General features: G+C 45.0%; 1 protein-coding gene across 1 annotated transcript in view; it reads left to right on the top strand.

Annotated features, from left to right (window-relative positions):
* The window catches only part of fto (FTO alpha-ketoglutarate dependent dioxygenase), a 119,696-nt gene that overhangs the window by 5,505 nt on the left and 97,299 nt on the right, over positions 1-16,892 (top strand). The window contains exons 2-3 of the mRNA XM_056379233.1: positions 15,170-15,247; positions 15,375-16,410. Of these exons, the coding sequence (XP_056235208.1) occupies positions 15,170-15,247; positions 15,375-16,410 (1,114 nt within the window). The remainder of the gene's footprint in view (positions 1-15,169; positions 15,248-15,374; positions 16,411-16,892) is intronic.

Below are 16,892 nucleotides of genomic sequence, written 5' to 3'. Positions count from 1 at the left end.
CGACCAGATCAGCCGTCAGATTCAATGAGATTACACCGAATGTGACCTGCCCAAGTAGGGTTCATCTGTCATGCATGTGTCCCGTCACAAGAGAGACACAGAATAATCAGTTCAATCAATAGATAGTGGTGGCTCATTGGACTAGTACTGAATAAACATGGGAATGACCCTCTCACCTCATACACAGAGGCTAGAGCCTCCAGGGAGTTCATTAGCTACTCGAGGCTATGATCCGGATGACTCGTTATTTTCCATTTCTGTTTGTTTGGCATTCTGGTGGTGTGTGTGCACTAGGTGTTGGGTATTGTGTAGGTTGACATAAGGGAAAGAGTGAGGTGTGGTTTTTTGTTTGTCTTTGAATGCACGATTGTGTGTGAGGCTGCTGTTGTGTAAATGCTAAGAGAATATAACATACAAGTGTTAAAAGTCTTCAATAAGTATTTTTAGTACCACACATTGGAAAAATGAACAGTTACAGATGTAATATTGCCTCAGACTTATGTAGTTCCAGCCTTCAAAGCAAAAAATATCAGTAATAATCAGTTCTACCAAGAATACATCCTCACTGCCCTGGTTATTGCTAATTTTAGCTGACTCCAATAAAAGTGATTTCACTGTGCAAAGCCACCTGCATAGGACAGAGCCGTCTTCATGCTGTTTATTTGTGAATTTATTTTCCTTTGTAATGACTCACCTTTCCAATAAAAGGGCCTACTGCTACGGTGCTGCCCAACATCTGGTTTCAATGGAAAGTCCAAAACCCTTCATTCACAAAAGCTGCAGGAGACCAGGTTCACAAGGTGCTGTAAATAGTAACTGTTAATTTGTACATCATAAGTTCTTTTCCATAAACATGAGCAATGAAAATGTGCTAAAATACCTGGCTTTAAGCTCAGTGCTTAGTGCTTTGTAGAGGCTGAACAGAAGAAGTGCCTCCCTTAGCTAGAGCCAGGTTTTAGTATTGCTGTTAGATTAGCCAGCATAGCCAGCTAAAAGGTACACTTGGCCTCCCCTGCTAAACACCATTAATACATACATATATACATACATACACACATATGTGTATATGTATGTACAAGCAGGGTTACAGGTTAGGGTCAGGGTTAATGTTAGTGTTAGTGTTTAGGGTTTGGCTATGGGTTTAGGGTTAGGATGTATGTACGTTTATATGTATGTATGTGTGTGTATGTACACACACACGTATATATCAGGCTTAGGGGTTCAATTTTCTATGTTGTTCAATTGGCAGGAGTTAGCGTTGCCAAGGTTGCAAATGCAAAAAAGAACAAAGACAGCTCAAGGACAACATTAGCTGATAGAACACTAATATACCAAATGTGTTTTGAAAAATGAGTTTTAGTCCTCATGGCGTCAGGTGTTTTGGGTAACTGCTTCCATCCAAGGATTTTCGTAACCACGTCAACTTCCATTGTGGAGTAGGTGTCCTGGTTGTATTGGATTTGCTTTCATGGACTTCTTTGCTTTGCTCGTTCCAGCATTTACTCACCAGCATCAAGTCTTTGAGAAGTGTCTGCTCACTTCAGGTAGTCTGTTCATGTCTCAGTGATTCTTCCTCTGGGCACCTGTGTGTTTTTTCTTCATCAGCCTAACTTTTCCTTGCATATGCGAAGGAGCCAATGACAGCTTGACTGGCATGCTGTCAGACAGGCGATGCCTTTTCAATGGTGGAGCATCAGCCCTTTCCTCAGAGCTTGTATGTGTGTGTGTGTGTGTGTGTGTGAGAGTGTGTGTGTCTGTGTGAGTGTGTGTGTGTGTGTGTGTGTGTGGGTTGATCTATGTGTCTGTGTAGAAAAGTGGGGGTATTGTCAGGACGTGACCGGCACACTTTGCATGTTCTTCTCGAGACAGGTGCTCCTGGGTGAGCACTGGTGCATGACAGTTGCCTTTCATCGCTGTCTTCTCCACACTTAACCCCTGACCAGCCCTCCCTTCTTCCTCTTCCTCTTCATCCTCTTCTCCTCTCTCCTCCCTCCCTCTCTCCTCCACGTCTGACCTCTTCTCACGGCGCTTCCCTCGGCCGTCCTGAGTGACGGACTGCGAAGGCTGGTGGGCGAGCTGCGCTTTTGTATGTGGTGTTGGTGTGGTGCGGCAGGCTTGTCACAAGCCTAACACTGTCAGGCCATGGAAACCCACCTGTCCATACTGAAGTGCACACATACAGACGCACACACACACACACACACACACACACACAACACACACACACACACACACACACACGCACACACACATACTTACACCCACACCATAACTTTTTGTTCAACAGTCCGTAATTCCATCCACTGGTGCTGTCAAGCACTTGATCAAACGTGCATAAAGAAAGGAGCCCCTTGGCTGAATCCCATCTTCTCTCTTCCTATCATAATGTAGGCAGATTTCCCCTCCTCTGCCTGTTTCTTCAACTCTGTTTATTCAGATGAGCTTGACTGGGGGGCAGCGGGTCACATCCACTTGCCTTGCTAAAACGGTCCTGAATTGAGGGTTGTCTCCAGTGAGATGGAGAGAGAAAAAACACAAGGAGGGGTTAGGAAGGGCTGCCGAGCGGTCATGTCAGGGCTGTTTTCAGGGCTGCGTGTGTGTGTGTGTGCTTGTGCCATGGCAGGGGTAGGGGTTAGGGAGTTTGAGGGTTCAGTTGTCAACCCCTGTGTCATGCTTGCCCTGGCCCTGTTATGTAGAGGGCATCCACTGTCATTTGTTGCAGGACTGTTTGAAGTGGAGTGAGCCACAGAAGCATAAAAAACAGTCAGCACAGTGTGAGCTCTCAGGTGCCTTCAAGTACCACACATTCATTTAAAAGTACAAACTCCTACTCCACAGGAACTAATCCCTTATTAATTTGACAGTCAAAAGTTTGTGTCTTATCTAGTTTGGCTTTTTACAGATATTTTTCAGGGTTGGTCCTTCACCACTGTGTGTATTGAAGATGGAGACTGATCCAGATGTTTTCTATAGCACATACTTAGTTTTTCTGTTGCTTTATCTTTTGTTCTTTGAGCTTCATCATGTTAAGTGAAGTAGGTGGATTAAAGTCATGCTTGAAGCCAACTTTGGGGAGACATACACTAGGTAAGCTAGTATTTTTTCTTAACAGTCATTCTGTACTTCTAAGTTTTTTGAAGTTTATCCCACTGTGTGTGTGTGTGTGTGTGTGTGTGTGTGTGTGTGTGTATGTCTCTGTTTGTCGTTGTAGGTGTATGTGTGCGTTTCATCTGACATACATCTCCCACATTCTCTCCAATATAGAAAAACAGCAATGGTTAAGACTCCTTAAACTTGTTGTTGGAGTGTCAGCGAAGACACGAGCACAGCACACACCATGAGCTTAATCCAACAACAGCCTGTCTGCCATACTGTACACCCGCTATCTGCGAGCGAGTGGACCCCTTCCCCACAGCCATTGTCATATATAGGGGGCATTGTCACATAGGAGATGGACTCATGTAAATGCGATGACAGGCTAGTGTCTCGGCTGACTGACAGCACAGAGGGATTGGGCTAATCTGAGTGACTGATTCGAGGCGCGCAGCGGCTCGGCTGTCCCCATAACTCCTGAGAAATAGACAGCTTCAGCAGAGTTATCTGTGTTTGTAAGTCCTTCTGCTGCACTGGGATGACAATAGGGATTAGTGCCAAGGTTCTTTAAACTGTTTTTTTTATTTTATTTTTGGGAGGGGGGAAGGGGGCCTCTTATCGGAGTCTCGGCAGGATGCTGCCGCAGCCAGTTTTCCTTGACTGTCAATTAAAGAGGGGATCATTAACTTCAAGGGTATAAATGTTCTAACACTGGTATTACGTTGGGAAGCTAAGTCGCTGACAGATGTTCCAACTTTAATTCTCCACTTGTTTTTTTGTCCTTTAATTAATTTATGTATCACTATTCGGGTTTTAAATATTTTTTCCCCCTGTCTGCTCTTTGTTAGCCTGTAATCTCAGTTACCATGGTAGTCGCAAAGACGATTGGGCCTTGTCACTCGCCTGTGTTTCTTATGAGGTTCAATCGGCTAATGTATTCAATATCACCCAAACTGAAAGGTAAACAGTATCTAATGTCGTGTGTGTTCCTGCACTGCCTCAATGCAGCCTGGTGGCGCTGGGCGGGAGAAGAACTGCACGTCTGCCTCTGGTTCTCCGGGCCTTTCAGGAGGACCCGACTACTTAGAATAGTACCTGATACAAACAAAATGAGCACAGCTTGTATCCCTGTACATGTGTGGATTTTTGGGAGGTAAACAAAAGTAGTGTACTACTTTGGGTTTTTCTTCTTTTTTTTTTTGGAAGCTTTGTTTGGTGGTTGTGAGGCATGAGTATGACAACTGTGGTTGAGATTTTTCAGCGTGGATCCGCGGTGGGATACAGTAAGGTGTGTACTGTAGTTAGCCACATAGAGAAAGAAAGAGAACTGGAGGAGGAGCGACGTAAAGGGGAGTGGGAGAGAGATAGGCGACAGAGACTGCTAATGGGCAAACTCTCTTCATCCACCGCTTCTGCCATCTCCACCACCACCCTGTTCTCTCATGACAGCTCTTTTCCTTTGTTCTCCCCCTCGGCCCACTCTCTGCCGGGGATTCGTGACAAGTTTTCGCGGGCTGATCAAACGCTGCGGTGACACCTGATTAGGATATAGCGTGTGTTTACAGTCGTGCATGGCGAGGACCCCCCCCTTCTCAGACAACAAGGGAGACTTCACCTTGACTAATTAAATTTGCACCTGCAATGCCAGCTGTGACAGCCACTGGAGGGCTGCATTTATTTATGTCATTCCATACATACTTCCTGTGACGTTCATGGAGGCTGAGTTTGCACTAGCTCATCTGTTTACTCACAGTGTGGGTTTCTTCAATAGCTGTCTTTATTGTGTTTCTATTTGCCGTGATGTTTGGGGGGTTGGTTTAGTCCTCCACCATGGAGGCAGGTGATTGTATCTGCAGCTGTGGATCCACTGCAGAGGGCACTGTTGAGGAGCAAAGGAGGGGAGGAAGATGGACGTGTGCAATCACTTAATCTTTTTTATCTTGGCTTTCAAATTATTGACTGATAACTACTTGCATATTTTTCACTTGCATATTTTTGCAGTATAAATTCAACATAGTTGATTTCCAAATACATTTCTGCCATTTTTACCTTTTAAATGGCAAGATTAGATATCGAAGCTCGTGTAGGTGGGATAGCAGGTGGCACAACTTGTCATATCATATAAAAACTTGAATTTCATGTATTATCATGTAGTTTTTAGCAGTAGCCAGTGGATGGTCTCATTTTATTAGGATGCTAACTAAAACAAATTGAATTCTGTATTATCTCTTGTGAGTCTGTAGGAGCCCTTGTTTAAAATAATGTGATTTGTGTGTGTTCCTCCGTCAAAGTGTGTGTGTGTATTTAATCATGCATTAATGTGCGTACATATGTGTGCTTGTACATGATCTGCCTCTCAGAGTGCGTCTGTGTGTGTATCTATCTAAATCAGTGTTGAGAGTGTAAAAGGCCACAGCTGAAGTGAGCAGGACATCAGTCACCCAGTAGCAGGAGACAGGGCCTGGTAATTTGTGGCTGCCCCCCTCCCTCTTTCTCTCTTCCCCTCTCTCTCTGTTGGTCTCTCCACAACCCCCCCCACCACCACCACCACTACCCCCCATCCTGCCTCCCCAGCCTCAAATTGACCAGGCTCGACTGCTGGTCATGCTGTATTACATGGGTTAGATGAAGTAATTATTTCTAGGCCACTGACTACAAGCAAGATTAATAGTTTTTGAAACGGCCATAATGGAGGGCTGACCCACCGTGACATAAGCATTATTTCAAGCTCACCTCAACTCTCATCCCTCTCACCTCTGGGCACCGCCAGAGTGTGATTTATACCTGGGCTAATGAGGGGAGGGGACCTAGGAGCCCAGGGCCATCAGCCTACCAGTGCAGTGTTACAGGTTTACTCCCCCAACTGAACAGACAGTGGGGTCACTTGAGGAAGCCTGCTGGAGAGTGTGCTTGATTGGGTTTCGGAAAACAAGATGTAAAAGTCATTAAAATCGACATAATTTTTGAACGTCATAGTTTTAGACTTTTGAGACTTGACTTGAAACATGAATGGTTCAGGCTGTACTTTGGAAAGGATTTGTGCTTCCTGAGAGGTCTTGATTGAACGAACAGAACAATATGCTACTGATATTGAATCCCTCTGTCCTGGGTCACTTCATCAGTTCAGCCCACCACCCCACCCCCCGCCCACCCCTGATGCGCTGGTGCCTTAAGGAGCAGAGAAGCTGGAAAGTTGTCACTAGGTGGCACTTGGACATCATGTTATCAGATGCTTTCTCCCCTTCACCCCCACCACCAGCTCTCTTCCCCTCCCTGTCTTCCTCCCTCCTTCCTTGCCTCGCTCACTTCCTCCCTCCCCTCTGTGCTAAGTACACCTCAGATGTCAGGGTGTTTTATTTTTATTGGATGAGGGCAGTGTGTAATGCATTCACCTCCGTTCCTGCCAGCTGTTAAATGCCCCAGAACATGGTCTGGCCAGGCTCCGCCCCGTTAACCCCTCTGATTGGCTGTAATAATTAGCAGAAGTGAACAGTAACTATGGCGTCTAGCAAGGGTTTGGGACAGCTTGCGACTCCCTGATACGTACGTGACAGAATGGTCCATCCTGGCCTGGTTTAAGGGACGTGGGTCTGGCCACATCCCTCCTGACTCAAGTGCATGTGTGTATTTTGAGCTTTAATATTAACCCTCAACTTAAACACATGCATGCGGTGTGGCGCCAGCAATTACATTTTCAAATGGCTGGGTTTGTAAACCTCCAGGATGTTAATCTGTCACCATTCAAGCTACTGGGAAGAGTGAAAAGAGGATTAAGCCATTCAATTCCTGGTAGAATATTTTCCTTTGTTCAGAATGAGTGAAGGAAAAATAAATAAAGAAATGAGGTGGCTTCTCAAGCAAGACAAGTGCCGTCTGCTATACTTCAGGATTTGGCTAATGCCATTACAGCAAACTTATCTGCTTCAGGCTTCCAGGAAGACGGGCCGATGCCGTGTAAACAGCCACAAATGATATTCAGTCCTTAATTCAATATTAATCTGAGGTCAAATCATAATGCCAGTTTATCTGGGTCAAAAATTACATGACAGAGAATTGGACCTGTCCTAGATGTTCAGTCCACATCTGTTTTGCACCATATGTTTTCTGGTGGCTTAGGTTGATTGTCAGTATTTAAACCAAGGCCACTGCTCTAGCTTGTTAATTATACCGTATTCGAAAATACATCTCAACAAATAATTCAAGAGGCTGTCCTTGTTGTCGCTGGAAAAACACACGATCGAGTTGATTGCAGCAAAGTAAAACAGCTTGTCACATTTTGATGGATGGCAATTTTAGCCGGCGCTTGGAAAAAATTAAAGTGGACAGGATCCTCTATTTTTGATATGTTGTGTGATCTTCTGATGTTTTTTCCCTCCAAAATGGCTCATTTCATGCGGTGGTGAATGTGACATATAGCCGAGCTGATGGTAAAATATCCTTGAAGTGTTTTGTCAAGCAACATACAGTATCAAATCTTATGTTTAGCATAAGGTTATAATATACCACACGATAATTGTCATAGCTGTCAGCTAGTTCGGCACAGTACCCCTGCCTTAGCCCCTCGTTTACCCTTGACTCCCAACCCCTCGGGTCGGATTGCACATCATCTTTATCCCAGATGAAGTACCAGACTCGGTAGTGTCAGGAGATGATCTAATATGGAGCCGAAAGGACACAGAGCTGGGAAATCATCGTCATTTGAAGAGGTTGCTTGTCACATGATGGGTTTGATCAGCCCGTGCTGCGGTACACAGAGCCGGGTCTTTGCACTGTCTAACAGTGGTACTGGATTAGAGACACAAGCCACTTCTACTGTGATCAGTCACTCACACACAGAGACACGCGGCAGGACTGAAATCCTCCTTGCACACTTCATCCACATCATGTACAGGCGTCTTCGTCAAGCCTACTGTATGGAAATGAGGAACACCGCCGTTGACAATGATAGTACGTGCCATTATTTTTTTTTTTGAAGCCATTTCTAATGGTTTATTCTAAAACTAACGGTGTATCTTTGCTGTAGTGATACAGGTACTGCCTTTGGGTTAAATATAGCTCCAGGGTGTGTTGGTCCGTAGCTGTCTGACCTGCTTGAATGCTACTGATCTGTGACATGTTGAGACAATGGCACTGTGTGTGAAGAGTCTGGCTCTACACCCTTCAGACACTGTGTATGGCTAAGTGCTATTGAATTGTTTATTGTCACAAATCACAAACCTTTCAATGACCAGGTGCGACCACCGCACACCCACACGTCCATCCATCCAGCTGCTCTACCCTGAGCGATGTGTTGGTCTGCTGGGCTCTGAGGAGCGTAACGTCAGCCTCTGGAGCTGGGGATTTTAAACGCTCCACCTGCTTATCGATTTCTTCTGCCCCACTGAGCCAGCCAAGCTTGGGCTACAAAGAGAGAGAGAGAGAGAGAGAGAGAGGGAAGGCGTGATACAGAGGGGAAGGGCAATGTGGTGGCCTCAGTCCTCTGGTCCTGAGGTCTGTCCTTGACACTGCCTGTGGGACAGGCCTGGAGGACACCTCTTGTCCTCCCTGTAAGCCCCGCGTCTTGCTCCTACGACTAGCCGGCCCTCCCCCCTGGGCCAAGCTGCACTTTGCACAGCCATATTGATTTTTTGGAGGGGCAGGAGAAGTGTGGCTGGGTGGTGAGAGCGAATGAAGGAGGGAGGGGGGAAAATGGAGAAATCGAGGGAGCTTTCTAAAGCACTGACTTCTCCTTGACTGCACCTCGAGACGCGACAACCCTGTTAGAACAACTCAATGGCCCTAGTGCCCTGCTGAAAACTGCTAATCACAGTCTTTCAATCAACACTCTCCTTCCTCTCTTCTCTCCCCTCCCTCCATCTCTCTCTCTCCCTTCCTCGTTTTCTCACTCTTTCCCCTGACTTTCCCCTTGCTGAACTGGACCCCGCCTGAATACCAAGGGACTGTGTCTGCATTAAAACTGGCCATTCCACATGGAAAACAGCTGACCTCATGAAAGCATGTTGTAATTTGAAGGAGAAAACTAAAAAGCTTTTCTCGATCGACATCGTCTTAATGGAAACATTATGGCCCGGCCGCAAACTAACAATTAAGGCAAAGCGGCAAATGGCCCTTGCATGTTGGTGGTGGTAGCCAAGAGTTCATACAAATGGGTCATGTGATGACAAGGCTGCGAGTTTGAATCCTGCACAGGGTGTTAAAATGAAGATACCCTTGAAGAAGATGTCCGACCCCCAGAGAAACTTTTTATTGTCTAGCAGAAATCTTCAGATGTACTGGGCAGCTCCTGTGTGTGAAATTTTGTAGGTATGTGAGTGTGAAGCAGCCAGTGTGTTTCTGATAAAGAGCATGCTCAGTCAATACCTCCCGGATAAATAAAAAGGTTATGTAAGGCATACATCGACAGATCTCTTAAATCGCCCTCCTCTCTTTCTCTTCTTTCCCTCTTTTTCTCTCCAGATTTGACACTTGCTAAAGGTCACAGAAACATCTTTTTTTTCCCCTTTGAGGTGTAGATAAGTGTGAAATAGAAGTTGACACCACAGACACATTGAAAAGCACTTAAACAGAGTGGCCATGTGCCAACCTGTCTGTGTCTGGCTTTGTGCATTTGTAAATACTTTTGAATGATTGATCTGGAAACCTGCGTCTCTCTGTAAGCCTGTCAGGTGCAGTGAGAGGGATGGAGAGTGGGAGAGTTCAAAAAACAGATGAGGTCCGATACTCCCCCCCCCCCCCCCCCCCCCCAATCTCTTTCTCTCTCACATGCACGCATACTCTCTACCTGACAGAATTACATGTACCCCGGGATGACTGGAAGAGTAGCTTTAAATAAGTATGTGTGTGAGACAGTGTACACACCGCTCACAAAGAGAGAATAGGACAGGCCTTTTGATGTTTAGTTAAACTGGCAGACCAGGTGTGTGTTAGTTTACCTTATCTCGCATATGTGACATTTTTCAAATGTGAATGGGGCCCAATAAAGGTGCTCACATTGTGAGTGTGTGTGTGTGTGTGTGAATCTAATTAATGACTGGCAGCGGTCCCCCACAGCTCTGGTAATGTGCTTAGATCAGTGTTATAAACAGGGCGTGAAAGGTCTGCCCAGCGCCAGCCCTTTAAATGACTGGCCGCTTGTTCAGGTAGATGGATGGGAATGTTCTAATATTAATGATCACGTCCCCCGCCGACCTGTCGCGAGGTGAAATGAACAACGCAGCCTTCAGCCTCCAACAACAATTAATGGGCCAGAGCCGGCCTGTCTGCCATTTGTCATCACTTACCCCACCTGTGGACCTTCTCTGAACACATGCTGAACGTGTCTGTCGATATATACACAGTGTTCACTTCACCGATTTGAAAAAAATGTGCAGTGGTTAATGAAGTAGCATTCATCCTCAGTTATTTCTGGGTAATTTTTTTAACCAATTTACCAATTATTAATGAAAAGAAAAGAAAAGAAACATTTCTGAACGCATTGTATATCTACAATGTGTTTATATGAGAAACATGTTGATCCATTGTGTTTGCATGAGCTTGAAAGGACTACCTTGCATTAAACATGGCTTACACCTACATGTCAAACTGAATCTGTAGATACATCCCAGGATAATATCAACAGAAAAGTAGCTGAAAGCCAATGTTTTAGATGTTCCTGGCAACATCCTTCTGACTGACCTCTGGCTCGCACAGTCCGATTCATATTCATGGCCTGGTCCCGAGCAGGAGTGTTCAGACATGGGGATTACACATTACCGACGCCCCCGCTCTGAGTTCAACTCCCACACATTCCAGTTAGCCATTTACCAGCCTGCCCAGTTAGCCATCACACTGAGTCACAACTTCTAGCTGCTATTCTTAAAATAAATGAATGCCACAGGTGGCTGTAAACAAAATGTCAGAAGTGAGAAGTGGTTAATTTTTTGCCCTGGATGTTATTTTAGTGCAACATGCATGAAATTAAGAAGCATAATGGGTGAAAATAGTTGAAAGCTTTAACTACTACTGGAGCTGCTGTTTTTCAGTTTGTGAAAAAGGGAGTGTGGATGTATATAGCAAATAAAAAAAAAAAGAAAACGTGGTATAAATGATACAGCTCTGCAGCAACCTCTCCCTGCATGTGTGGTTGTGTAAGTGTCTGGTATGTGTGTGATGGCACCTAGGTGCTGTGTTATCTCACTGTGGTTCAAGTAAGTGGCATACTCTGAAGATGAGGTAGACCTTGACCTATATAGACCTTTAAGGAACAAACTTTAATATCGTTAGCTGAAGGGTTTTGGGATTTCGTTTTTTTTTTCAGATTGCTCTCCGTGTGTATGATCTTTTCCTCAGTTCATGTTCAAAACCAAACTCAAGGCTTCTACGAACTTTTTTATGTATCATAAGTCCAAATGCAATTGTTCTAGTGGAGTGGGCACTCCCTGCCCTTCTCTGCACCCTCTGTCGCTTCGCACGAGCTCCCTACATTCTTCGATCCGGTGCCAAATGGAGCATGGCGGAAGCGCCTTTGATGTACACGGGTAGTCTGTCTGTTTGAGTCCTGACGTTTTACAGCCGGCTTGTCAAAACTGTTGATTCACCATCACTTTTGCAGAAGAAGACCAGTTCTGAAATGGGTGTCACACAAGTACCAATGGCTTGCTGTTTAAACACAGCGCTCTGTTACACGGCTATCTCTCATCACAGTTGAGTTGACCCGTTTGAGATCCGAGGTTTTCTGTCTTGTCTGCACTCTGAGGCACCTGTATTGATGGAGGTGCTGCCCTTCTTTGCTCAGATCTCTTGAATAAAATATGCTGTACCTCTTGTCTCACATTGTAGAGTAAGGAAAACATACTGATATCACACAAATAAGAGGTACAACACTTCATCTTAAGGGACGAAAAAAACCAAAAAGACCAAAAAGTCTGCTTAGGAAAACAGGAGAAGTACGGCTACACAGGGGGAGAATCTTACTCATAAAACCCTCCTCAGGGCTTACTCTACATTGTAGCTTTTTATCTTCAGTTGTGATGCATTAACCAAATCTAGACAAGCCCACTAAAATTTTTGTGTCCTCCTTCAACAATCGTACCACTTCCAGTACGTTCCGATAGAACCTCTGGGGCAGACACAAGTGAGACTGGAAGTGCTTTTATCCCCACAGCAGCGGAGTTATCTGGCTATTTTGAGCTATTGATGCTTAGCGCTGGACATTAATCTACTCTGCAAAGAACGCTTTGAAGAAAGTGTCCGTTGAAGTGTCACAGATGGGAAATAAATGAAATTAATAAATATATGGTACACAGTTTGATATCTCTTATAGGCCAAGATCAAAGCAAACCAATTGAGTTCTATTCTACCTAATATGTTTTTCTGTGATAAACAGTCCGGCTGAGGAAATAATCCCATCAAGGAAGAGAGAGATTAAAAAAAGCATCAGATATATCACTCAGTGCAGGCGGTTGGCACGGCTACCGTGAAGTATCCGCGTTATTATGGGATTGGTAATCTCGTTTCTTGGGTCTGAGTGGAAACGCAGACCTTTTTTTTTTTTTTTTTTGCGCCTCATGGTTTTCAGGCGCAGACACAGAGACAGGAAGACAGACACGGCGGTTCTCTGACACTGCAAGAGTCCATCTGCTTCAGAGGGCTCCGGTAACTTCTTGTCTTTCTTTTTTTCTGTGGAATTTCTGAGTAGCTTGATGTATTTGACAGGTGTGTGACAGCCCTGGTTGTGTGCATTTGGGGTTGAGGCATCATGCTCGCTACCCCGGCTGTGTGTTTTTCAGGAAGGACATGCATGTGTGTCTGTATGGGAGCCTTACTCACACACACATACGCGCACACACACACACACACACACACTCGTACAGTGTGTCGACACACTTTTGTGCTTTTGTACAGAGTAGTGCTTTGCCCACTCTGAATAAAGCCAACTGTAATGATCTTACTGTAGATGTGTGCACACGCACACATCTACAGCAGTTGGATGCCGGGATACAGGCACACAGCGGGACACAGATAAACACACATACAGATACACACAGACGCATACACATACAACACTAGCCCAGAGCCTCACCTTGATATCTTGAGCTTCTGTCATGAGTTAGAATTTGACACCAATGAATGTGTGTCAGGTTGTCAATTTCTTCCAACAGCCTTTGAATGCAGTCTGGCCATGAATAGTGCATGTTGTTTTGTTTCTTAGATTCCAACTGTCTGCAAGTCTGCTTTTTTTTTTTTCCAGAATAACTTGGAAGGCCTGTACGCTCATGTGCATCCTTTAAGAAAACTTTCAGCAGGTGTGTTGTTGTTTAGCCTAAGGTAAAGATTCAGACCTGAAGGTATATTCACCAAACTGCCTCAGATGTGATGCCCTCCCATTTCTTCTGCCTCTGATATCGGGATCTGTTTCCCTCTCTCCTGTCTTTAATGCACATGGTTTCACCGTTTGCCCTCTTTCTGATCCGGCCCTGCCTTTTGAGTCAGGACACACAGGTTTTTAAAATTTTTTTTTATACCTGCACTTCAGTGTTATTAACTGGACATTTTATTTCACTCTAAAAGTCAGGACATATTTTGGCAGCTGGTCCCCATATTCGCTGTGTTGGCATTATTAGAGGCAGAAGAAATGTGAGATATTTGCTGTAAATGTCTCAGAAATAAACACAAGCTTTGGTCTCCCTTAAACTGCCACAACCACTTGGCAGTTAATCCACAGGCCATTTGCCCAAAACTTTAAAAGATGTAAAAAGACAGTGGCATGTCGGTGACATTTCTCCTTCTCCTGCTGAGACGCCATGTGGAGGCCTGTGCGTGTGTGCACCCGCGGGGAATGGATATGAGGTCACGAGTCCACGGACAGAACGTACAGGAGGGGAAGAAGAGGCAGGGTAGGGAAACAGTTGTGAAATTTATTTGGGCATATAGTTTTTATGCCAGTTGCCATTGGATTTACAGGTCAGAATGGAATGTGGCCCAATGAAAGGTGCTTTGATCCCTCCACCAGGTTGACGGTTTTATTGGAGGAGCTCTGTATGGCACAGGGCATCTTTTATAAGGTTGTGAGGAACCCCACGGCAGCCTTCACAATATCATAAAAATGCGAGACGTCAATGAAAGTGACTTGTTACCAGGTTTCTGTGATATTGCAGCCAGTTTTCAATGCATCATTTGTTAGAACTCCTTCATTAATAAAAGTCTCACATACAGAGTGATTCTGTTTGTATGATTTGATTTTATTTACTCACATATTTTTGAAAAATTTTTTTGATCAATCCTTAGTCAGTACAGTCTGTTACTGTACATTTCACACTATTAGAGTTGGACTGTTTGTTTCTAAAGAATATACTAAGATGGTTGGAGATGTATTCAGGTCAGGATATTGCAGTCTTGTGCTCAAACTTTGCCTTTTCAGTACTTGCAAAACAGATAAAACAGAAGAGACATTACAACCAGACTCTGGATGTTCCCTCATAATAAATTCATTAATGAGCAATGTTTTTTTGCCGACAGCAATGTTGTGATGAATTAACATATGCATGTATGTATATGTATGACATTAAGGGCTTAGGTAAAAGCATACATGTTGAAGCATTTGAGATTTGTTTGGCAGGAACTTTGTTGTAAGTAGATAAATAAATAAAGTAAATCTGTGTCTTTCAACATCAGCACTCAAGTATGGAAGGGTGAAGGTTTACCTCACACCACCTCCTACCCATCCCAGAAAGCTCTACACTGAATGTATTTGATCAGAAAAGAAAAGTTAAGGCCATTGTTTGCTTAGACATCAAAGAAAGTATGTAAAAAACATACAATAGTGAAATACAGTAGGTCCCCAAGATTCAACTTCCTTTGTTGTACAACAACACTGAGTAGCAGTCCACTCATCACAAACAGCAATTAAAAGTAGAAAAGAGTCCAGACTAAACTAATTCAAAGTGCAAAATATATAAATAAAATATTAAATTTATATATTTGCTGAGATGCACTTGAGGATATTGTACACTGGCTGAGTTACAGTGGTACAAGTAGTGCAGTTAGGGATATAGCTGCAGCTGCTCATCAGCCTGTTTTACTGTTTCCTGTTCTACAGAGGCGGAAGTTATTGCAGGAGTTGGGAGACCAGAAGATCCCCTTTCTGGGACCTTCAGACCGGGGCTTTCAGCAACTGGTGAGCCAGCCACAGTTCCAGATAATGCTCATGATCTCTGAACCTCTAACTCTGCTTAGTAAGATTTAGGATGTTTTTGAATTTTTGTCACATTGTCATTATGATTCAAATGACATCTGTTTCCCAGTGGGACTCCAGTTACACTGGCCTGGTTCTGAGGAGATCCTGCTCGCTGCCTGCCGAGCTCCATGGTCAGGTGCAGGCGGCTCTGCTCACCCTGAGAAGCAAGGGCTGCCTCCTGAGGGATCTGGTTCGTGTCCGTGACAGAGACGTGTTCACTGCCGTGTCACGAGCTCTGCTGGGTGAGCCGGGCCACACCTATCGTTATCTGGACACACGGCTCTTCGCCATCCCCTGGCACAGTGAGGACACTGAGGTCAAAGGACAAAACTGTTGTGACCCTGACTTGAGATCTGCTTGCAAGGCATTGTGGGAGCTTAACACCTTCTTCTGCTCTGACGTGTCTCAGCTGAAGGAAGGAGACAGGCTGACACAATGTGCGAAGGGGGAGACGGAGGCCAAACAGGGTAAAGAGGGGGACACAGAGTCTAAACACAGTGAAGACTCCAAGAACAGTGAAGGAGGGGACTCAGAGTCCAGACAGAGTGAGGAGGGGGACACAGAGTCAAAGCACAGCGAGGAGTGGGACATTGAGTCAAAACACAGTGAAGAAGGTTGCTCTGGGTCAAAACCAGAAGGGGAGTGGGAGACTGAGTCCAAACACAGCAGTGAGGAGGGAGAGTCCTCCCAGGTCAAACCAAGTGAAACCAGTGTTGCAGCAGGGTCAGAACAAAGTGAAGGGAAATGCCCTAGCTGGGGGTCTAAGGCCGTCAGTGACACACCGACTGAACCTGTGGGACTAGGGGCCCACGGGAAACCTGTGGCCCAGCTAAAGCACAGCCTGTCAGATTACCACATTGAGGACAAGGAGGAAAAGGCAAGCGGGCAGGGCTGTTCCCAGCCCAGTCCACCACAGGTATGCACCGGTCCGGTCAAGTTCAATGTCACCTTACTCAACTACATGGACCCGGCAGCTATGAGCCAGCTGAAAGAAGAGCCTTACTATGGCATGGGGAAAATGGCGGTAGGCTGGCATCACGATGAGAACCTGGTCACTCATTCGCCAGTGGCTGTTTACAGCTACAGCTGTTATGATGACAAAGGTAAGGGTCAAAGCTAAAATCAAGTACTTTGTCTGATTTAACCCTTTTATTTAAGACATCAGCACTTTTAATCCAAAGTACATCATGCTAGTTCTTGGCATGTTGTTTCTGAAATTAAGATTCCTTTTTCTCTTTCACTTCAATATCCCATCAACTTATCTCAGTTGCTTTATGGTGGATCAGATGCAGCTAACCGTGTGTATTATGGCCCTACAGCAGCGCTGTAGCAGCTGTAGACATGGCCTCTGGTGAGGCACCCATCAGATCCATCTATGTGATAGTGTCAGGGCATTATCAAATGTCATCACCGGCTTGCTGCTGACAGCCTTATCGCCGACTGTGCGTTGGGAGATCACAGACATTTGGATCTGAGCTCTTAACACACGCTCAATGGTGCGGTCTAACAAACGGGCCTTATCACACACACTGCATCTCATCTAAATCATTTCCCCAAGAAATGATCGATGTGCAATTATCTGATA

This window comes from Seriola aureovittata, chromosome 1 (assembly GCF_021018895.1).
Source record: "Seriola aureovittata isolate HTS-2021-v1 ecotype China chromosome 1, ASM2101889v1, whole genome shotgun sequence".
In the NCBI taxonomy this organism is placed as follows: Eukaryota; Metazoa; Chordata; class Actinopteri; order Carangiformes; family Carangidae; genus Seriola; species Seriola aureovittata.
Note: the sequence above shows the minus strand (reverse complement) of the source record. Positions and strands in the feature narration are given on the sequence as shown.